This window comes from Cherax quadricarinatus, chromosome 89 (genome assembly GCF_038502225.1).
Source record: "Cherax quadricarinatus isolate ZL_2023a chromosome 89, ASM3850222v1, whole genome shotgun sequence".
NCBI lineage: Eukaryota > Metazoa > Arthropoda > Malacostraca > Decapoda > Parastacidae > Cherax > Cherax quadricarinatus.
In genome coordinates, this window is record NC_091380.1 from 10,115,121 (window position 1) to 10,139,915 (window position 24,795).

The following is a 24,795-nucleotide window of genomic DNA, read 5'->3' on the forward strand; positions in this document are numbered from 1 at the left end:
CTCGTTTTCTTGGTCTCATTTGATAGAATGGAAAACATATTATAGAAATAGAGGTGATTTTGATTGGTTTTACTATGAAAAGAACCTTGAAATGGAGCTCAAAGTAGGGGAAATGTTTGATTTTTGCCAATGTTCAAAAGTAAACAAATGATGTCATTGTTCAATAAATGTCCAACTAGCCATTCTAATATGCAGTCATGAATGGGTTGATGTTATTTATACAATTATTACAGTACTGCAGTAGTCTGCATAACAGTAAGTCTTCTATTTTTTGTTTGAATAAAAATTCAAAATAGAAAGCAAGAGTAATATCAGAGGGGCCTGGAGACATGACTGATGAACAAAGAAAATGTTATTTTAGAGCCAGGAATGTCTGCATTGTTCATTCTGGACCTTATTTTGAAATTGTCATATTTTTTAATTTTCGTGAAATTGGCCAAATTGCAAATTTCTGACCACGTTATTGGGTAGTTGAAATAGGGAAATGGGCAGTTTCTTGTACTCAATCGATAGAAAAAATCGAGTTCTAAAGAAATAGCTATGAGTTTGGTCGACTGGAACAATGGAATTAGCCGAAAATAGGCCTCAAAGTGGGCGAAATTGCCAGTTCGTAAATATCGCCAAGGTCGCTAACTTTTGCAAGAGCGAAATTTCGTTAGTTTTCCATCAAATTTCGTTCTTTTGGTGTCAATACAATCGGAAAAAGATTCTCTATCATTTCACAAGAATTTTTTTTTGTTTTTTTGGAAAATTTGCAACACCAGGAGTTACCTCAGGATTTGGGGTTGCAACAGTCAAGGGGTTAAGATTTGCCTAAAATGGGACAAGGCATTGTCATTGAACATGTTGCAGACACAGCTTGCAGCAGCTTTGTTAGGATGATATTTCTCCACAAAACTTTGTACCTCACTCACTTTTCACAAATGTCCTTAATTAATCACTGAAGAAGGCACATTCTCCCCTCTCTCTTCCTCTTCCTCTGAAGCAACTTCCTCAGCTGCAGTATGTTGCTGTTTCAGCTGAAGGTCTTGCAGCTCTTCAGCAATTAGCTCTTCCCTGTGATCATCCACCAACTCTTCCACATCCTGGCCGCTCACATTCAACCCCATGAACTTCCCCAAAGACACAATAGATTCCACAAAATGCATAGGGTCATCAGGGTCAGCCTCAAACCCTTCAAAATCAGAAACGAATGGGATGTTTTGTGTGGGCGCTCGATTCCTGGAAATGAGTGGCTGAGTCACGCGGGCAGGTGGAGGAGTTTGGTACAGACGATTTTCAACTGTACAAAAACTGAGCGGATGTATGAAAACTGGGAAAAAAATTTGACAAAAAAAGTCGTCGAAAACCGAATCGTACAAAAGCTAGGGCATGCGAAAACCGAGGTTCCACTGTACATCTTGCTACTTCTACTTACACTTAGGTCACACTACACATGCACGTACAAGCAAATATATATATGTACAGCCTTTAGGGTTTTCTTCTATTTTCTTACTAGTTCTTGTTCTTGTTTATTTCCTCTTATCTCCATGGGGAAGTAGAACAGAATTCTTCCTCTGAAAGTCATGTGTATCATAAGAGCCAACCAAAATGCCAGGAGCAAAGGGCTAGTAACCCCTTCTTCCATATACATTACTGAAGTTTAAAAGAGAAACTTTTATTTTTATATTTGCGCCACCCCGCCTCGGCAGCATATAGCCAGTGCGGTGGAAGAAGAATAAGCAATGTGGAAATAAATGGTATAAACTTGTCCAATCTCCTTTCCAAGCTACCCAAGATTTTAGACTCTATAACCCCACTCGGTACATCATCAGATGCAGCATTCTCCACCTGACCTCAGCACTCTGAACCTGACTATAAATACTCGCGTTCCTTCCACCCCAGGTAGTTCTGTTTGTGACTTGAAAAAGCCCACTGTGTGGACGAAACGTAGTCAATAAAGGATCACATTATACTGCATTTTTTTTTTTTTTTTTTTTTTTTTCAACAAGTCGGCCGTCTCCCACCGAGGCAGGGTGACCCAAAAAAGAAAGAAAATCCCCAAAAAGAAAATACTTTCATCATCATTCAACACTTTCACCACACTCGCACATTATCACTGTTTTTGCAGAGGTGCTCAGAATACAACAGTCTAGAAGCATAAACATATAAAGATACACAACATATCCCTCCAAACTGCCAATATCCCAAACCCCTCCTTTAAAGTGCAGGCATTGTACTTCCCATTTCCAGGACTCAAGTCCGACTATATGAAAATAACCGGTTTCCCTGAATCCCTTCACTAAATATTACCCTGCTCACACTCCAACAGATCGTCAGGTCCCAAGTACCATTCGTCTCCATTCACTCCTATCTAACACGCTCACGCACGCTTGCTGGAAGTCCAAGCCCCTTACCCACAAAACCTCCTTTACCCCCTCTCTCCAACCCTTTCGAGGACGACCCCTACCCCGCCTTCCTTCCCCTATAGATTTATATGCTTTCCATGTCATTCTACTGTGATCCATTCTCTCTAAATGACCAAACCACCTCAACAACCCCTCTTCTGCCCTCTGACTAATACTTTTATTAACTCCACACCTTCTCCTAATTTCCACACTCCGAATTTTCTGCATAATATTTACACCACACATTGCCCTTAAACAGGACATCTCCGCTGCCTCCAACCGTCTCCTCGCTGCTGCATTTACCACCCAAGCTTCACACCCATATAAGAGTGTTGGTACTACTATACTTTCATACATTCCCTTCTTTGCCTCCATAGATAACGTTTTTTGACTCCACATATACCTCAACGCACCACTCACCTTTTTTCCCTCATCAATTCTATGATTAACCTCATCCTTCATAAATCCATCCGCCGACACGTCAACTCCCAAGTATCTGAAAACATTCACTTCTTCCATACTCCTCCTCCCCAATTTGATATCCAATTTTTCTTTATCTAAATCATTTGACACCCTCATCACCTTACTCTTTTCTATGTTCACTTTCAACTTTCTACCTTTACACACATTCCCAAACTCATCCACTAACCTTTGCAATTTTTCTTTAGAATCTCCCATAAGCACAGTATCATCAGCAAAAAGTAACTGTGTCAATTCCCATTTTGAATTTGATTCCCCATAATTTAATCCCACCCCTCTCCCAAACACCCTAGCATTTACTTCCTTTACAACCCCATCTATAAATATATTAAACAACCATGGTGACATTACACATCCCTGTCTAAGACCTACTTTTACCGGGAAGTAGTCTCCCTCTCTTCTACACACCCTAACCTGAGCCTCACTATCCTCATAAAAACTCTTTACAGCATTTAATAACTTACCACCTATTCCATATACTTGCAACATCTGCCACATTGCTCCTCTATCCACTCTATCATATGCCTTTTCTAAATCCATAAATGCAATAAAAACTTCCCTATCTTTATCTAAATACTGTTCACATATATGCTTCAATGTAAACACCTGATCTACACATCCCCTACCCACTCTAAAACCTCCTTGCTCATCCGCAATCCTACATTCTGTCTTACCTCTAATTCTTTCAATTATAACCCTACCGTACACTTTTCCTGGTATACTCAGTAAGCTTATTCCTCTATAATTTTTACAGTCTCTTTTGTCCCCTTTCCCTTTATATAAAGGGACTATACATGCTCTCTGCCAATCCCTAGGTACCTTCCCCTCTTTCATACATTTATTAAACAAAAGTACCAACCACTCCAACACTATATCCCCCCCTGCTTTTAACATTTCTGTCATGATCCCATCAGTTCCAGCTGCTTTACCCCCTTTCATTTTACGTAATGCCTCACGTACCTCCCCCACACTTACATTCTGCTCTTCTTCACTCCTAAAAGATGGTATACCTCCCTGACCAGTGCATGAAATTACTGCCTCTGTTTCTTCCTTAACATTTAAAAGTTCCTCAAAATATTCTCGCCATCTACCCAATACCTCCATCTCCCCATCTACTAACTCCCCTACTCTGTTTTTAACTGACAAATCCATATTTTCCCTAGGCTTTCTTAACTTGTTTAACTCACTCCAAAATTTTTTCTTATTTTCATTAAAATTTCTTGACAGTGCCTCTCCCACTCTATCATCTGCTCTCCTTTTGCACTCTCTCACCACTCTCTTTACCTTTCTTTTACTCTCCATATACTCTGCTCTTCTTATAACACTTCTGCTTTGTAAAAACCTCTCATAAGCTACCTTTTTCTCTTTTATCACACCCTTTACTTCATCATTCCACCAATCACTCCTCTTTCCTCCTGCCCCCACCCTCCTATAACCACAAACTTCTGCCCCACATTCTAATACTGCATTTTTAAAACTATTCCAACCCTCTTCAACCCCCCCACTACTCATCTTTGCACTAGCCCACCTTTCTGCCAATAGTCGCTTATATCTCACCCGAACTTCCTCCTCCCTTAGTTTATACACTTTCACTTCCCTCTTACTTGTTGTTGCCACCTTCCTCTTTTCCCATCTACCTCTTACTCTAACTGTAGCTACAACTAAATAATGATCCGATATATCAGTTGCCCCTCTATATACTGCATATGTGTTTATATTTCCATTTCCATTTCCAATAAGCAATGTGTGTATTGAATATGCACTTTTTAGACCTAGTTTTATTGCACACTTAACATTTGAGAGTGTAAACATAGTATCAGGCTTTTATATGCATTTGAAAGTGAAGAAAAGGCTGTGATTCACTTTACAGCAATTTTTGCTTTAAAACAGCAGCCTGGAACCTAACCTGCTGCCCTCATTTATACAGCAAGTTAGTTTCCAGGCTACTGCTGTACAGGAGGACCCAACTTATACAGCAAGTTAGTTTCCAGGCTACTGCTGTACAGGAGGACCCAACTTATACAGCAGGTTAGTTTCCAGGCTACTGCTGTACAGGAGGACCCAACTTATACAGCAAGTTAGTTTCCAGGCTACTGCTGTACAGGAGGACCCAACTTATACAGCAGGTTAGTTTCCAGGCTACTGCTGTACAGGAGGACCCAACTTATACAGCAGGTTAGTTTCCAGGCTACTGCTGTACAGGAGGACCCAACTTATACAGCAGGTTAGTTTCCAGGCTACTGCTGTACAGGAGGACCCAACTTATACAGCAAGTTAGTTTCCAGACTACTGCTGTACAGGAGGACCCAACTTATACAGCAAGTTAGTTTCCAGGCTACTGCTGTACAGGAGGGCCCCACTTATACAGCAAGTTAGTTTCCAGGCTACTGCTGTACAGGAGGACCCAACTTATACAGCAAGTTAGTTTCCAGGCTACTGCTGTACAGGAGGACCCAACTTATACAGCAAGTTAGTTTCCAGGCTACTGCTGTACAGGAGGGCCCCACTTATACAGCAAGTTAGTTTCCAGGCTACTGCTATACAGGAGGACCCAACTTATACAGCAAGTTAGTTTCCAGGCTACTGCTGTACAGGAGGACCCAACTTATACAGCAAGTTAGTTTCCAGGCTACTGCTGTACAGGAGGACCCAACTTATACAGCAGGTTAGTTTCCAGACTACTGCTGTACAGGAGGGCCCCACTTATACAGCAAGTTAGTTTCCAGGTTACTGCTGTACAGGAGGACCCACTTATACAGCAAGTTAGGTTCCAGGCTACTGCTGTACAGGAGGGCCCCACTTATACAGCAAGTTAGGTTCCAGGCTACTGCTGTACAGGAGGACCCAACTTATACAGCAAGTTAGTTTCCAGGCTACTGCTGTACAGGAGGGCCCCACTTATACAGCAAGTTAGTTTCCAGGCTACTGCTGTACAGGAGGACCCAACTTATACAGCAGGTTAGTTTCCAGGCTACTGCTGTACAGGAGGACCCAACTTATACAGCAGGTTAGTTTCCAGGCTACTGCTGTACAGGAGGACCCAACTTATACAGCAGGTTAGTTTCCAGGCTACTGCTGTACAGGAGGACCCAACTTATACAGCAAGTTAGTTTCCAGACTACTGCTGTACAGGAGGACCCAACTTATACAGCAAGTTAGTTTCCAGGCTACTGCTGTACAGGAGGGCCCCACTTATACAGCAAGTTAGTTTCCAGGCTACTGCTGTACAGGAGGACCCAACTTATACAGCAAGTTAGTTTCCAGGCTACTGCTGTACAGGAGGACCCAACTTATACAGCAAGTTAGTTTCCAGGCTACTGCTGTACAGGAGGGCCCCACTTATACAGCAAGTTAGTTTCCAGGCTACTGCTATACAGGAGGACCCAACTTATACAGCAAGTTAGTTTCCAGGCTACTGCTGTACAGGAGGACCCAACTTATACAGCAAGTTAGTTTCCAGGCTACTGCTGTACAGGAGGACCCAACTTATACAGCAGGTTAGTTTCCAGACTACTGCTGTACAGGAGGGCCCCACTTATACAGCAAGTTAGTTTCCAGGTTACTGCTGTACAGGAGGACCCACTTATACAGCAAGTTAGGTTCCAGGCTACTGCTGTACAGGAGGGCCCCACTTATACAGCAAGTTAGGTTCCAGGCTACTGCTGTACAGGAGGACCCAACTTATACAGCAAGTTAGTTTCCAGGCTACTGCTGTACAGGAGGGCCCCACTTATACAGCAAGTTAGTTTCCAGGCTACTGCTGTACAGGAGGACCCAACTTATACAGCAAGTTAGTTTCCAGGCTACTGCTGTACAGGAGGACCCAACTTATACAGCAAGTTAGTTTCCAGGCTACTGCTGTACAGGAGGACCCAACTTATACAGCAGGTTAGTTTCCAGACTACTGCTGTACAGGAGGGCCCCACTTATACAGCAAGTTAGTTTCCAGGTTACTGCTGTACAGGAGGACCCACTTATACAGCAAGTTAGGTTCCAGGCTACTGCTGTACAGGAGGGCCCCACTTATACAGCAAGTTAGGTTCCAGGCTACTGCTGTACAGGAGGGCCCCACTTATACAGCAAGTTAGGTTCCAGGCTACTGCTGTACAGGAGAGCCCCACTTATACAGCAAGTTAGGTTCCAGGCTATTGCTGTACAGGAGAGCCCCACTTATACAGCAAGTTAGGTTCCAGACTGCTGCTGTACATGAGGGGCCCCACTTCTACAGCAAGTTAGGTTCCAGACTACTGCTGTACAGGAGGGCCCCACTTATACAGCAAGTTAGGTTCCAGACTACTGCTGTACAGGAGAGCCCCACTTATACAGCAAGTTAGGTTCGTATATAATTTTCTAAGACTGGATGATATTGGAGAGTATCCATGTGTATTTCAGGCAAGACAGAACTTGAGACTAATAGATGATAAGAGATATAACAAACATTACGCTTCAGTGTAACATTAATTCAAATAAAAATATCAAACTCTTGAAACAAACTGTACAGAACTGTAAAGTTGATACCTTAATATGTAATACATACAAGGTTGTACATAAGCTAGGATGTATATTATATACATTACTACTACAGTGTATATATTACTACTACAGTATAATTATCACAACAATGTTTGACTGGAGGAAAAAGAAAGCTAGACAGAGGTCCTTTACAGTGAAGTGTTCTTATAATAACAGTATTGTAGATGTTTCTTCATGTCCAGGTCAACTTTCAGCCTCCGCCACAACACATGTACGTCAAGCACACCACCTCAACTTAACCCCTTGACTGTCGCAACCCCAAATCCTGAGGTGTCTCCTGGTGTCTCAAAATTTAAAAAAAAAAAAATTATTTTTTCTTATGAAATGATAGAGAATCTTTTCCCGATTGTAATGACACCAAAAGGACGAAATTTGATGGAAAACTGACAGAATTATGCTCTTGCGAATTTAGCAACCTCGGCGATATTTACGAATCGGCGATTCCGCCCACTTTGAGCCCTATTTTCGGCTAATTTCATTAGTATACACTACTCACAAAACAGGTGTGAAATTCTGCAATTTCAAGTACAGGAAGGCTCCATTTTTATGGCTGTTTGGCTGCCAATCCTGGGCAATAAATGAAAATCACCAGTGGGTGGAAATGAGCGATTTTTGAATATCAAATGTATCTAAAACACCTGATAATATGTTTACACTACCAAATATTAAATGCTCAATACAGCTAGGCATCAAATAAACATACTGCATTTCGTGGCTTATAAACCTTGTTTTAGTTTCAATGGCTCAGTATCAGACGTAACTGGGAGAGCTGCAGCCGACCCCACACCCCAATCTTATAGCTCCCGTCACTGACCTTCAGTTTATAGGATGCAAGCTGGTTTTTGGAGACATTTCATGGAAAAAATGCATCTAATAGGCCACAAAATACAGAGTACAAAAGTAAAATAAATACACAATACATACAATACTCACCTTAAAGTATGGTGGCAGTCGCTCTTTCCTTATGCAGCTGTTGTGTGAAAACAGCAGAACAAGCACTGAATGTAATGAACAATGGCTCTGTTGAAAACCGACAAAATTGTGGAACACAGAAAAGAGGTACTGTATATGCGAGGCCTCCTGTACTGGTAATAAAGTAAACCCTCCATATAATGGACTAACTGGGGGAAAAGGGGGTAGCCGATGATGGCAGCTGTGGAGGATAGAAGAGAGATCGTCAAGCCGTGATAGCAACAATAATGGACAATTCAGTAATCAAAAGCCCTTGTCCACCATTTCCAAATTGACTGACCCAGAGTATTTTGTTCAGTATTGCCAATTTCTGTTATACAGAAGTGGGTTATATGGAGTGTTTACTGCATTATCCTGTGTATAAATCATGACACTTATTGTGTTCAACAATGATCTTACCTTTTCAATATTTTCTTCTCTTTCATTACTTGTCTTCCAGGGTAAACTCCTCATCAACATTGACATGTTGCGATAATACACCTTGTCCTGCGCCTGTTTGAAGAAAATAACTACTGTATTTTGTGATTTAATTTAGATTTTGATGATTTGGACAAATGTGCTGCACCTGAGTATGTTTATTTTGATGACAGATTCATCAAGACAAAGTTACGGAGAACCTTCTTCAAGACTAGATTTTTAGATTTTGCCACCGAAGTGGCTAGTTTATTGTGCACCCCATATCCATCCTGTGGATGGTAGTGCAAGAGCATATGGATACACAAAAGGCCTAGGAACTAGGCCTTTTGTGTATCTAGTAACTAGGGGTTACTAGCCCCTTGCTCCCGGCATTTTAGTCACCTCTTACGACACGCATGGCTTACGGAGGAAGAATTCTGTTCCACTTCCCCATGGAGATAAGAGGAAATAAACAAGAACAAGAACTAGAAAAAAATAGAAGAAAACCCAGAGGCATGTATATATATATGCTTGTACATGTATGTGTAGTGTGACCTAAGTGTAAGTAGAAGTAGCAAGATGTACCTGAAATCTTGCATGTTTATGGGACAGAAAAAAGAACACCAGCAATCCTACCATCATGTAAACAATTACAGACTTTCGTTTTACACTCACATGGCAGGACGGTAGTACCTCCCTGGGCGGTTGCTGTCTACCAACCTACTACCTAAAAACAGGAGGGGCTTGGACTTCCAGCAAGCGTGCATGAGCGTGTTAGATAGGAGTGAATGGAGACAAATGGTACTTGGGACCTGACGATCTGTTGGAGTGTGAGCAGGGTAATATTTAGTGAAGGGATTCAGGGAAACCGGTTATTTTCATATAGTCGGACTTGAGTGCTGGAAATGGGAAGTACAATGCCTGCACTTTAAAGGAGGGGTTTGGGATATTGGCAGTTTGGAGGGATATGTTGTGTGTCTTTATATGTGTATGCTTCTGGACTGTTGTATTCTGAGCACCTCTGCAAAAACAGTGATAATGTGCGAGTGTGGTGAAAGTGTTGAATGATGATGAAAGTATTTTTCTTTTTGGGGATTTTCTTTCTTTTTTTTGGGTCACCCTGCCTCGGTGGGAAACGGCCGACTTGTTGAAAAAAAAAAAAAAAAAAGTTCACTTATATGTTACAAGCAGATTTAGGAAACCTGCTTAATATATCTGGTATCTTATTTTCATTAATATCTTGATATATCACATTATACTATCTCTATATCCCTCAATATGTGGACAATTAAGCACATAATGTTTAAGATAGAGACCATAGAGCTGATCACATACTTTGCATTTAGTTTGATCATCATCTGTGTGTCTACCAAACTGCCAGAAGTACTTGTAACCGAGCCTAAACCTTGCCACTACAACATCAGTCAGTACTTGTAACCAAGCCTAAACCTTGCCACTACAACATCAGTCAGTCTGTTCATATTGCAAATTGCTCCATAAACGTACTTATCTATGTCCATGTTATCGTATAGTGGGTAACAGATCTACTCAGGCTTCTAACTGCATTCCTACAACATTCGGTTCCATTATTTATATCTCTCCTAAAGAAGTAAATAATGTAACTGAATGTTATAGACGTAGTTCTACAGCACGGACCCAGAGTTCAAATCGTATAACTACAGCACTGACCCTCAAGGGGTTAAGGAATGTAAATTAATGCCCATTATCATTATTAATAATTATAATTATTAACCCTTCCACTGTCCAAACCCCCAAAATTAATATTGCTCTCAGTGTCCACTGAGAAAATTAATTTTTTCTTCTGAATTGGAAGAGAATCTTTTTCTGAAGGTAATGACACCAAGAGCATGAAATTTGATAAAATAAAAATTGTGGAATTACACAGGCACAAAATTAGCAGTCTCAGTGGATTTATCGCATTGGTGACTTTGTCCACTCTGAGTCATATTTTAAGTCAATTCCATTACTCCTTATGACCAAATCCTTAGCCATTTTGCTAGTATGCCTTCCATTAATAATAATAATAATCATTTTATTTCAGCATGATACAATGTTTGTACAAAGGAGAATGACATTTGGGTGTACATGCCAAAAGCCCCTTTACATGCAAAGCATTTTGGGCGAACTTAAAATTAACTTAAGATTAACTGATCAAGCACAATAAACTGCCCATTCAACTACTTCATCTACCCAATATGGTGCAAAGAAGTCAATAATCTGGCCATTTTTACACAAAATTAAAAAATACCAAATAACAACTGACAAAGAACAAAGAGTAATGCTGACATTTCCGTTCGACTTAGACCACTGATAACTTGTCAATGGTTCAAGTCAGACTGAAAACATTGTGATTACTTTCCCTCTCCTAAAGGGAGGCTATTTGTGTATAACAAGTGTCCACACTGACCAGTCTGAGTGCCTTCTCAAAGCATGTGAGAGCTCCAGTGAGATCACCCTTCTTATACTGGCACTCTCCCAGCTCATTCCAGGCACTGGGAAGGTTGAAGCGAGTGGCCCGGCCCAACACTTCTTCAGCTTCGGCACTGTACTCTGCTGTGGCATTGAGAGCGCGACCTCTTAAGAAATGCAGCTCCCCCTTGAGGTCAGGACTGACTTGATCTAAAACAAAAACAAAATGCATTTTTAAAAATAATTCTGCAAACTGATCTACATAGTATACCTGGAGTATACCTGGAGAGGGTTTTGGGGGTCAATGCCCCCACAGCCTTGTGCACTTTACTCTGTTTGCTATTACTCTGTGTTCTGTTTGTTAGGAAGTTATAGATCCATCTACCCACTTTCCCTATCATTCCTTTTTCATGCATTTTGTGTGCTATTAAGCCATGGTTGTACTTGTTGAAGACTTTCACAAAGTCTGTTTGTCCTCTAGTGCATCAAAAACCATGTCATATTGATTGAGTAGTTGTAAGAGGAAGGATTGACCATCCACGACCATGTTATTGTGGTCCAGTAAATGTGAGAGAAAGGAGTGACCTGTTCCAAACCCATGCTGCCCTGGGGTGTGCAACTGTTGGATGTCCAAGTGGTTGGTGATCATGTTTCTTAGAACCCTTTCAAAGATTTTTATGATGTGGGACATTAGTGCTATCAGTCTGTAATTCTTTGCAACTGCTTTACTGTCACCTTAATGGAGTGGAGCTATGGTTGCTGTTTTTAGCGACTGTGGGATGACCTCTGTGTTTATGGTCCTTCTCCATATAAGGCACATTCTTGATGAACACGGAGTTCCATGAGTCTGGGCCTGGGGTAGAGTGCATGGGTATGTCATTTATTGCTTTTCAAAGTCTTGTGGTGTTAGAATAATATCAGAAATTCTTGAATTAACCAAATTTTGGGGCTCAGACATAAAAAATTCATTTAGATTGTCAACCCTTACTCTGATTAACACCTCACTAAACACAGAGTCATATTGGGGCCTCAGTATCTCACTCATTTCTTTGTTGTCATCTGTGTAAGTTCCATGGTAAATAAATTTGAAAATATGCCAGAAAAATTGACTCAATCTTTAATTTAAAAAATGTAGTACATATATTTATTGGGACATTTCACTTTAACCCGTAAACGGTTCAAGCAGATCTACGTTCATATGTGTAGTGCTACGAAAGTAGATCTACGTTTTTTTACACATTTTCAAATGTAAAAAAACAAAAAGAAGATCTCCTTTTTTTACATACTTTCAAATGTTGAAAAAACGTATATATACGTTTGGACCATTTACGAGTTAAGCATTAATCAATCATTTTTTTTCAATGCTGTTGGTGATTCAGGAAACTTGTTAGCCAGTCATGTTAGCTAGACTTGAGTCCAAGAGACAGGAAGTATAGTACCTGAACTGTGAAGGACGGGGGGGGAGGAAATACATTACCCACACTGTGAAGGAGGAGTAGCAGTGGGAAATACAATATATGCACTGTGAAAGAGGGGTGGTGGTGGGAAATACAGTACCCATACTGTGAAGGAGGGGTAGCAGTGGGAAATACAGTACCTGCACTGTGAAGGAGGAGTGGTGGTGGGAAATACAATACCCACACTGTGAAGAAGGGGTGGTGGTGGGAAATACAATACCCACACTGTGAAGAAGGGGTAGTGGTGGGAAACAATAGCTGCACAGTGAAGGAGGGGTGATGGTGGACAGTACAGTATCTGCACTATGAAGGAGTGGGAGACTGTTGCAGTTTGGAAGATCAACTGAACTGTGATATCAGCATGCTTCTGGCAAGACAGCAATTGAAAGAGTAATGGTAAATGTGTTTCCTCTTATTTGGGTCCCCGTACCTTGGTGGGACATGGGTGCTGTGTTAAAAAAAATTGTCATCAATGCACAGCTTATAATATTTTTTTTGGTTGGGGGAAGGGAAGGAGAATGTATTCTATCACCTGATGTCAACAGAAGACTGCAATGAGTGTCAAAGATGGTCTTAGAAATGAGGTGGTCTGGTCTGTCATGAACCAGGAGTTTACAATAGGTCTCAGAAATGAGGTGGTCTGGTTTGTAGTGAACCACGAGTTTAGAAGGTGGTCTCAGAAATGAGGTGGTCTGGCACAAAAAGTTAACTATTCAGTAAGTTTAAAATTTTAAATAGAATACAAAGAACAAATTTTAATCACTCAGGTATACTATATTATATGTTCTAACACTCAAGTATACTGTATTATACTTTCTTAGATTCAGGTTTACTATATTATACTTTCTAACACTCAGGTATACTATATTATATTTAGTAAACATACCCTTGATTGTGTCTATTAGTTGTATTGTGCTTTGTATCTCTTGTTGCACTCGCTGGGTCTTATTGGCGGCATCTTCAATGCCGTAAGTTTTGAAGTACTCGTCACGAAACTTGTAAAGTTTGGCAACATTCTCCTGCAACAACAATACTATGTAATACACACACTTCATACAGGTTGACAATAATGTCAACCTGCAACAACACTGCATGTAACACACTCCTCATATAGGCTGACAACACTGGCCTGCAACATCACTGTATGTAACACACACTCAGAGACTTTTGGAAGAGTTGATTCGACATCGTCCAGTGTGTGAAGCTGATAATTAAAGCCTGAAAAATACTGTTTCCCACGTCGAACTTATCGCAGTTTGGACACCACTTAATTCACCAATTAAGTTCAAACACCAAGGTTCCACTGTACAATGATTATGCTATCCTAGATAAAGATAACTTTTATTTCACAATTAACCCTACCACTGTCACTCATATAGATCCACATTATAAACATCGTGTCCTCAATAATGCTGTGATCGAGAAACTCTGGCCTAGACATGAGAAAACAGCTCTGTGCTTTAGGTATGCACATTACATAAAAAATATCCTGACCTACAGAGTGCATGATGGAACACACAACCCATGACTTTGTGTTTGGGTTAAAACAGTGACTTTGAGGTATGTTTTAGGATGATTTTTCATGGGTTTATTGGGTGTTCCTTGGAATGGAAGGTATACTAGGAGAAATGGAGATGATTTTCATTGGTTTCACACCAGAAGTGGTTTGAAATAAGCCTCAAATTGTTGGAAATATTTTCTTTATAATTATGGGGAATCAAATTCAAAATGGGAATTGACACAGTTACTTTTTGCTGATGATACTGTGCTTATGGGAGATTCTAAAGAAAAATTGCAAAGGTTAGTGGATGAGTTTGGGAATGTGTGTAAAGGTAGAAAGTTGAAAGTGAACATAGAAAAGAGTAAGGTGATGAGGGTGTCAAATGATTTAGATAAAGAAAAATTGGATATCAAATTGGGGAGGAGGAGTATGGAAGAAGTGAATGTTTTCAGATACTTGGGAGTTGACGTGTCGGCGGATGGATTTATGAAGGATGAGGTTAATCATAGAATTGATGAGGGAAAAAAGGTGAGTGGTGCGTTGAGGTATATGTGGAGTCAAAAAACGTTATCTATGGAGGCAAAGAAGGGAATGTATGAAAGTATAGTAGTACCAACACTCTTATATGGGTGTGAAGCTTGGGTGGTAAATGCAGCAGCGAGGAGACGGTTGGAGGCAGTGGAGATGTCCTGTTTAAGGGCAATGTGTGGTGTAAATATTATGCAGAAAATTCGGAGTGTGGAAATTAGGAGAAGGTGTGGAGTTAATAAAAGTATTAGTCAGAGGGCAGAAGAGGGGTTGTTGAGGTGGTTTGGTCATTTAGAGAGAATGGATCAAAGTAGAATGACATGGAAAGCATATAAATCTATAGGGGAAGGAAGGCGGGGTAGGGGTCGTCCTCGAAAGGGTTGGAGAGAGGGGGTAAAGGAGGTTTTGTGGGTAAGGGGCTTGGACTTCCAGCAAGCGTGCATGAGCGTGTTAGATAGGAGTGAATGGAGACGAATGGTACTTGGGACCTGACGATCTGTTGGAGTGTGAGCAGGGTAATATTTAGTGAAGGGATTCAGGGAAACCGGTTATTTTCATATAGTCGGACTTGAGTCCTGGAAATGGGAAGTACAATGCCTGCACTTTAAAGGAGGGGTTTGGGATATTGGCAGTTTGGAGGGATATGTTGTGTATCTTTATATGTGTATGCTTCTAGACTGTTGTATTCTGAGCACCTCTGCAAAAACAGTGATAATGTGCGAGTGTGGTGAAAGTGTTGAATGATGATGAAAGTATTTTCTTTTTGGGGATTTTCTTTCTTTTTTGGGTCACCCTGCCTCGGTGGGAGACGGCCTAATTTTTTAAAAAAAAAAAAAAAAAAAAAAAATTTCTTTATGGCTGTTTTAATGAGAATGGGTCGGGGCTCCACTACCCCCATGTCTGTTTTATGGGTTGTTAATAGATCTGCTTCAATTATTAAGAAAACCTAAACCATGATCAAATATATTTTATTAACTTCAATTTTTTTTTTGATGGATTCAAAATGAAGAGGAAATGTAATATAGGAGAGGCCTGAGGACGTGATTAACCCTTTGAAGGTTTTCGTCGTACTAGTACGTCTTACGCGTAGGGGTTTTTGACGTACTAGTACTCATAAATTCTAGCGGCCTCAAATCTAGTGGGAGAAAGTTGGTAGGCCTTCATATGAAAGAATGGGTCTATGTGGTCAGTGTGCACAGTCTAAAAAAAATCCTGCAGCACACAGTGCATAATGAGAAAAAAAAAACTTTGACCATTTTTTTTGAATAAATCAGCGACTTTGCAGTGTATTTTCGTATGGTATTTATTGTTGTATTCTAGTTTTCTTGGTCTCATTTTATAGAATGGAAGACATATTACAGAAATAGAGATGATTTTGACTGGTTTTACAAAGAAAGGTGCCTTGAAATTGAGCTCAAAGTAGCAGAAATGTTCGATTTTTACCAAACTTCAAAAGTAAACAAATCGTGCCAAGCGTGCAATACACGTCAACTAGTGAGTCTAATATTCTTTCACAAGTGCACCAATAATATTTATATCATTTTTTACACTAATGCAGTAGTCTGCATAACAGTAAATCTTATATTTTTTGTGAAAATAAAAATTCAAAGTGGAAAGCAAAAGAATATAAGAGGGGCCTTGAGACGTGAATAATGACTAGAGGAAATGTCATTTTAGTGCCAGGAATGTCTTTCTTGTTTATTCTGGACCCTATTCCGAAATTGGCATCTTTTGAAATTTGTGTGAAATTGGCAAAATTGCTAAATTCTGACCACTGTACTGGATAGTTGAATTTCATAAATGAGTGGTTTCTTGCACCCATTCGATAGAAAAAATGGAGTTCTAGCGAAATATTCATGTTTTTTGTCGACTAGTACAGTGAAATTGGCCGAAAATGGGGCTCAAAGTGGGCAAAATCGCGGATGCGTAAACATCGCCGAGACCGCTAAATTTGCGAGAGCATAATTCCGTAAGTTTTCTATCAAATTTCAAACTTTTGGTGTCTTTATGATCGGGAAAAGATTCTCTATCTTTTCATAAGAAAAAATAATTTTTTTTTTTTTTTAAATTTGGCCGACCCTGAGAACGAGTTTCGGAGAGGGCCTGTCGACCCTCAAAGGGTTAATGGTTGCTTTAGTGGACGGAATGACTAGTGTTTACTTTCATCTGGTTTTAAACTGGTATTTGTTGAATTTTGTATAAAATTGGCTAAATTAAAGACTACTTTGTACTTTCTAGGGTAGTTCTGATAGATGATGGGCAGCTTCTTCTACTTAATCAAGAGAATCAAAGACACATTAGCAAATAGGCCTAACAGTGAGTGAATTCACTGAAAACCAGACCTCAATTTTCATGGCTGTGTAGCTCAAAGTTTTTCATCAAATTTGACATTTTTTGTGTCATTACCTTATTTATTTATTTATTTAGTAATTTAAGCATACAAACAGAGGTACAAAAAAATACAGGTAAGAGCAGCATGCCAAAGCCACTTATATGCATAGCATTACGGGCTGGCTTAAAATTAACTTAAGATTAACTAAGCAATGATGAAATCAGTGATAAAACATTATTGTAAACAGATAACTATAAAGCACAAATGAGTATTACAAAGACAGGTCATATGGTTGCTTGCATTGTTGTACATTCAGTCATATGGAGTATTCTGTTAGGTAGTGTATTTAAAAAAATAATAAAGTTAGATTGGGTCCTAGGTTTAACATTTGTGTGATATAATTGTAAGTAACATATAGGATATACAATTTATAAGGTTCGGTTATTCAGTATTTATTTGGTTTTGAGTGAGTAAGTGAACTTTGAGAAGAAACTTGAATTTATAAACAGGTAGTGTTTCTTTTATATTTACAGGTAATGAATTCCAGATTTTAGGGCCTTTTATGTGCATTGAGTTTTTGCATAGTGTGAGATGGACACGAGGAACATCAAAGAGTGATCTGTGCCTTGTGTTATGGTCATGTGTTCTGTTGAGGTTGGCAAGGAGATGTTTGAGGGGAGGGTTAATATCAGAGTTAAGTGTTCTATGTATGTAATAGGTGCAGTAATAAGTATGGATGTTTTGTATGGTGAGTAGGTTGAGTGTTTTGAATATTGGTGGAGTGTGCTGCCTGTAGTGAGAATTTGTTATCATTCTAACTTCAGAAAGAGATTCTCAACCATTTTAGATAAAATTACTATTATTTTTATTTTTTTTAAAATTTCAACAGTGAAAGTTTTAACCCAAAATTCGTTGTACAAAATTGGTATATAATACCGACAAGATGAAATTAAGACACATATGCAACATCTGGGTATCTTTATTGTAGACGTTTCGCCATCCAGTGGCTTTATTGTAGACGTTTTGCCATCCAGTGGCTTTATCAATACAAATTCCAGGACATAACTTGAAGACAGGAGAACTATGTACAGAAGATGAGGTAATCAGTCCCTGCAGTAGGTGCGAAGAGCACCGTATTCGTGGAGATTCAGAATCTCCACGAATACGGTGCTCTTCGCACCTACTGCAGGGACTGATTACCTCATCTTCTGTACATAGTTCTCCTGTCTTCAAGTTATGTCCTGGAATTTGTATTGATAAAGCCACTGGATGGCGAAACGTCTACAATAAAGATACCCAGATGTTGCACATGTGTCTCAATTTCATCAACCCAAAATTCAGTGAGGAAGTTTTAGACAACATTGCCGCCCTTCCTTGTTCAACTCACAACTTTAGGAAGATGTACAATGGAAAGAAATGTTGTCTACAGTTTCCTAGTAGCTTTAGACAATCCTTTAGTCCATCCATGATCATTATTAACCCCTAAACTGTCGAAACGTAGATCTACGTTCACGTGCGTAGCACTCCGAACATAGATCTCCATTTTTTACATGCTGTCAAATGGAGAAAATATAGGTCGGAGCGCTATTCACGTAAATGTAGATGACAATCCAGGACAAAGAGAGACAGTGTCTAAAATTTTCCCTCCAAACTATTAGATGTGAATTTCTCCAGCCATAATTTTTTTTTAACATGTTGGCCGTTTCCCATTGAGGCAGTGTGACCCCAAAAAGAAAGGAAAAACTTTCATCATTCAACATTTTCACCATTACTCATACATAATCACTGTCTTTACAGAGGTGCTCCAATACGACAGTTTAGACATCCTTCCAAACTGCCAATATCCCCAAACCCCTCCTTTAAAGTGCAGGCATTGTACTTCCCACCTCCAGGACTCAAGTCCGTCTAACTGGTTTCCCTGAATCCTTTCACAAAATATTACCCAGCTCACACTCCAACAGCTCATCAGGCCCCAAAAACCATTCATCTCCATCTAACATGCTCATGCATGCATAAGCGTGTATTATTATTATAGAAACGTGAAGCATGAGTGGTGAATGTTGCAACAAGGAGAAGGCTGGAGGCAGTGGAGATGTTGTGTCTGAGGGCTATGTGTGGTGTGAATATAATGCAGAGAATTTGTAATTTGGAAATTAGAAGGAGGTGCAGGGCTACTAAAAGTGTTATCCAGGGCTGAGAAGGGGATGTTGAGGTGGTTCAGACATTTAGAGAGGAAGGAACGAAATAGAATGACTTGGAGAGCATATGAATCTGTATTGCAAGGAAAGTGGGATAGGGGTCAGCCTAGGAAAGGCTGGAGGGAGGGGGCAAGTTTTGTGTGCGAGGGGCTTCGACTTCCAGCAAACGTGCTTGAGTGTGTTAGATAGGAGTGAGTAGAGACAAATGGTTTCTATGACTTGATGTGCTGTTGGAGTGTGAGCAAGGTAACATTTATGAAGGGATTCAGGGAAACTGGTTGGCCAGACTTGAGTCCTGGTGGTGGGAAGTACAGTGTCTACACTCTGAAGGAGGGGTGTTGATGCTACAGTTTTTGAACTGTAGTGAATGCACGCCTATGACAAGACAGTGATGGAACGAGTGATGATGAAAGTGTTTCTTCTTTTTCAAGCCACCCAACCTTGGTGGGAAACAACCAATGTGATAATAAAAAAAATATTTTTTTTATTAACACTTTCACACTAAAAAATTATATAAAATGGATATCATAATCAGGTAAAGAATAAAAAGACAATACCATGACTGGAACAATAAACAAATAACCTGCACACTGGCAAAAGTAACTTGTGACAACATTTTGGCCCCACTTGGACCATTAACTAGTCACAGTGTGTGACTAGTTAATGGGTCAAGTGGGACCAAAATGTCATCATAAGTTTCTTTCTCCTAGGTATGGGTTAAGTGTGTATCATGATCAGGTATTAGCCTCAACTGAGTACAGCGACTTACCCTTATTTGCTCTATGGCAGTCATGGTGGGATCTTGCTATAATGTCTTAACTTGCCGTTACAAGTCCTGGACAGGTGTTCCTCTGCCGTCCACACCACCACAGTAATACACAAAGAATGCTCCTCTCTACTCAACCTTCAAATTCTACTTTCTTCTGGGTTACAGGAGTCATATGTTATAAATATATGTGATTCGCAGTCTTGCTATGTCTTTAAGTGTTTGCTGACAGCATCATGTGGGATTTTCACTGCGCCAGAAAGACTGGACTAGACAACGCCACAATAACACCATAACAGCAAACTAGCATCCACAACTGATGAGCACACAACCTGGCGAGAATACATGAAAACATCAGTGATCTAAATGTCTTACTCTAACATGAATAAGTTCCAGGGGCGTATATTCTGTGTGAAACAAACCACACCACGGGTGGGGTTAGAACCCGCATTCAGAGAGTCTCAAAACTCCAGACCGTCGCGTTACCCACTGGGCCGACAGTCTGGAGTTTTGAGACTCTCTGATTGCGCATTCTAACCCCACCCTTGGTATGGCTTGTTTGCAATCGTGTCATTATGATTTCGTGAGTCGTGTTGTGTGTGTGCTAGATGTGCGCTGCGCACCCACCAAAAGATGCTAAATTCATCATAAGTATAAAACTCACTCAATATTACAGTGGACCCTCAACTAATGGCATTAATCCATTCCAGAGAGTTTGCCGTTGGTCAAAATTGCCATCTGTCGAGCTAATTTTCCCCATAAGAAATAATGGAAATAAAATTAATCCGTTCCTGACACCCCAAAATCTGGAAAAAAAAAAAAAAATTATATGAAATATACATTTCCTTATATGGAAAGGAATGGGACATGCAAAATAAACAATAATTAAATGCCACTTACCTTGTGGAGTTGTTGTTGAGTGAAACAAACCATACCATGCGCGGGGATAGAACCAGCGATCAGAGAGTCTCAAAACTCCAGACCGTCGCGTTAGCCACTGGACCAGTTAGCCACAATAAGATTCGTCCAATTTGGTATATTTCTACACCATAGGAAGGTTAGCATAGGCACCACTGTGACCACAAATGCAAGTTTTTACAGACGAATCTCCAGCTAGCGTGGCCATGACGAACTCTAGCTCAAGTCCCCTCAAAGCCGTTAAAATGACTCACAAAATTGTAATAACACGATTGCAAACAAACCATACCACATATGGTTTGTTTACAATCGTGTCATTACGGTTTCGTGAGTCTTGTTGATGAGTGATGTGCCAGCAGCAGGGGAGATTCAGAAATGTCTATTCAAATCAAATCAAATCAAATCAAAGTTCATTCTCTATAAGGATTACAATGCAGGGTTCACAGATTTTGGTTATTGTGTGGGTTACATGTAATAAAATACTAATTACAGAGGGGGCCACTAGAACACCTAGCACGGGCTAGGCCTCTCGGCAAACTTAGATTAATTCTCAACCCTAAATTATTACAAATTGTGGAGTAAGTTGACTAAATACTAAGTGACTAAATACTAGTTTGTGAGTTTAGCAATGTGAATGCTTTTGTTTTAGCACAATACATAGTTTCTATATTGGAGTATCACAGGCAAACTTGTGACTAGTTAGGAATCATTATTTTAAGATTAAGATATGTATTTCTGTGCTTATAGTCAAATGGGTGAGCAAGTGAGTGTAAGTGTGAACCACCAGGTGTTTTTATGTAGTTAGTTGACGGGGTGTATTAGGGAGATAAGATGTTTTCTAACGGTAGTTTTGAAGGTGATGAATGTGTCTGCAGTTCTAGAGTTTTCAGGTAGGATGTTCCAGATTTTAGGGCCTTTGACATACATTGAATTTTTGTATAGATTTAGTCGGACACGGGGAATGTCGTAGAGATGTTTGTGTCTGGTGTTATGCTTGTGGGTCCTGTCACAACTATCAAGAAACCACTTTAGGTCAAGGTTAATATTGGAATTTAAGGTCCTGTATATGTAGATTGCACAGTAGTAGGTGTGGATGTTCTGAACAGGGAGTAAGTTTAGATCTATGAAGAGTGGGGGGGTCGGTGTTGCCAGGGATGGGATTTAGTGATTATTCTTACTGCAGCTTTTTGTTGAGTTATTATTGGCTTTAGGTGTGTTGCTGCAGTTGATCCCCAAGCACAAATTGCATTGGTGAGGTATGGATAAATGAGTGAATGGTACAGTGTGAGAAGGGCATTTTGCGGCACGTAGTATCGTATCTTGGAGAGGATCCCAACTGTTTTGGATACTTTTTTTGATATGTGTTGGATATGGGTGCTGAAATTCAGGTTGTTGTCGAGGTATAGACCTAGGAATTTGCCTTCATTATGTCTGGCAATTAGAGTGCTGTCAATCTTAATGTTAAGTTGTGCAACACCTGCTCTGCTACCAAACATAATATAGTAGGTTTTGTCAGTGTTAAGTTTAAGTTTATTGGCTGTCATCCAAGTTAATATTTTGAGCAGCTCCTCATTAACAATGGTGTTGAGGGTGGCAAGATTAGGGTGAGAGATGACATAAGTCATGTCGTCAGCAAAGAGAATGGGCTTCAGGTGTTGGGATACGTTTGGAAGATCATTGATGTAAATAAGGAAGAGCAGGGGTCCAAGGACACTTCCCTGCGGAACTCCAGTATCAAGTGGCCGTGTTGATGATGCTGTGTCTTTAATGGTGACATACTGATACCTATTAGTAAGGTAAGATTTGAAATATGCAAGCGCATGGCCTCTTATACCATAATGGTCAAGTTTGTGGAGTAGGATGCCGTGGTCTACTGTGTCAAAAACTTTTCTTAGGTCAATAAAAGTTCCTAGTGGATATTCCTTGTTTTCCAATGCTGCATAAAGCAGATCTAGCATTTTTACAATTGCATCATTAGTGCTTTTATTTGTCCTGAAACCAAAGTGGCAGGGGTTGAATATGTTTTGTGCCATTATAAATGAATACAGTCTCCTGTGCACGAGTTTCTCAAAGATTTTGGATAGCAATGGTAAGTTTGATATTGGCCTATAGTTGTTTACATCTGTAGGGTCACCACCTTTATGTATTGGTGTAACCTTTGCTGTCTTGAGCAGTTTCGGGAAGGTGCTAGTTTCTAGTGACTTGTTAAAAAGTAATGAAATAGCATGTGAAAGGACATTGGCCGCTCGGTTGTACAATAATGGTGGGACATGAGACAGGTTCCCCAAGTTATTTTTAATTGACTTTATAATCTCAGTGACTTTGGTGGGCTCAGTTGGTACAAGATAGAAGGAATTTGGGAAATTCCCGTCTAGATAGTCCCCGGCATGGGCGTTGGTACGAAGGATTTTACTGGCAAGATTAGATCCTATGGCTGAGAAGAAGTCGTTTATCTTGTTAGCTGTTTCAGTGGGATGCAGTGGTGTTTCGTTAGGTTTAGTTAGGGCAATATTCTTGTTTTTTCAGCATGTGGGTCCCCAGAATCTGAGTGTTTTCCAGGTCTTTTTTATATCTCCTCTTGTGTCAGTGAATCTGCTGGAGTAGTACAGTTGTTTGGTTTTCTTTATTAATTTGGTGAGAACTGTTGAATATTGTTTAAGAATATCTTTGAGTATTAAGCCCTGTCTATATTGCTTTTCATATTGGTGTTTCTTATCAATGGATTTCAGAATGCTGCTGGTTAGCCATGGGCAACCAAGCCGTTTATTCGTGATCTGTTTCGGAAGGAGAATCCCCTTCCAGAAGGACTTCATTTCCATCGTAATTCTCACCCTTTTTAACACAGGCTTGGCACAAGAAGCTTTCTTGGGACCCATGGTGGCTTATTTAGCAGTTACAAACACTAGAAATAGTGGAATTATCCAAAATATATGGGAGGCACACGTGGAAACCGACCGCATCAGCTTGTAAACAATGGCACACTGACTCTTGGAGTGGCTGGGCCCACTCAGGCTGCGCTCTGGGCACACTGACATGTTCTGGATAAACGTCGTTGCTTAAGTTTTTTACTGTTGGTTAAGGCATTTTTTCTACGGCAAAAAGCGCCATTAGACGAAACTGCCCTTACTTAATGCCGCTGTTATCTGAGGGTCGGCTGTATAATCATGGATCATAGTGAGAACTAATTTTTCTATCTCCTCTTATGAAATATTATGGCAGTTGTTCTGAGTAATTAAGAACATAAGAAGGAACACTGCAGCAGGCCTACTGGCCTATACTTATGACAAAGAGTATTTAGCACAGTGCACACACTGTGCCAATAATAATGCCAATAATAACTTCAACATAATAAGAATAAGACGTGTGTGCTGTACAATAAGAATAAGACACATGTATGCTGTAGAATAAGAGTAAGACACATGTGTGCTGTAGAATAAAACACATGTGTGTTGTAGAATAAGACACATGTGTGTTGTAGAATAAGACACATCTGTGTTGTAGAATAAGACACATGTGTGCTGTAGAATAAGAGTAAGACACATGTGTGTTGTAGAATAAGACACATGTGTGTTGTAGAATAAGAGTAAGACACATGTGTGTTGTAGAATAAGACACATGTGTGTTGTAGAATAAGAGTAAGACACATGTGTGTTGTAGAATAAGACACATGTGTGTTGTAGAATAAGACACATGTGTGCTGTAGAATAAGAGTAAGACACATGTGTGTTGTAGAATAAGACACATGTGTGCTGTAGAATAAGAGTAAGACGCATGTGTGTTGTAGAATAAGACACGTGTGCTGTAGAATAAGAGTAAGACACATGTGTGTTGTAAAATAAGACACATGTGTGTTGTAGAATAAGAGTAAGACACATGTGTGTTGTAGAATAAGACACA

At 40.0% G+C, this 24,795-nt stretch overlaps 1 protein-coding gene across 2 annotated transcripts in view; it reads right to left on the minus strand.

Moving 5' to 3' along the window:
* The window catches only part of LOC128697308 (tetratricopeptide repeat protein 5-like), a 187,968-nt gene that overhangs the window by 153,269 nt on the left and 9,904 nt on the right, over window positions 1-24,795 (minus strand). For both annotated transcript variants that reach the window (XM_070104170.1, XM_070104169.1), the window contains exons 2-5: window positions 19,984-20,312; window positions 13,542-13,674; window positions 11,197-11,408; window positions 8,772-8,864 (exon numbers count right to left, since the gene is read on the minus strand). In XM_070104170.1, coding sequence (XP_069960271.1) covers window positions 8,772-8,864; window positions 11,197-11,408; window positions 13,542-13,674; window positions 19,984-20,007 — 462 coding nt within the window. In that variant the 5' untranslated portion in view covers window positions 20,008-20,312. The remainder of the gene's footprint in view (window positions 1-8,771; window positions 8,865-11,196; window positions 11,409-13,541; window positions 13,675-19,983; window positions 20,313-24,795) is intronic.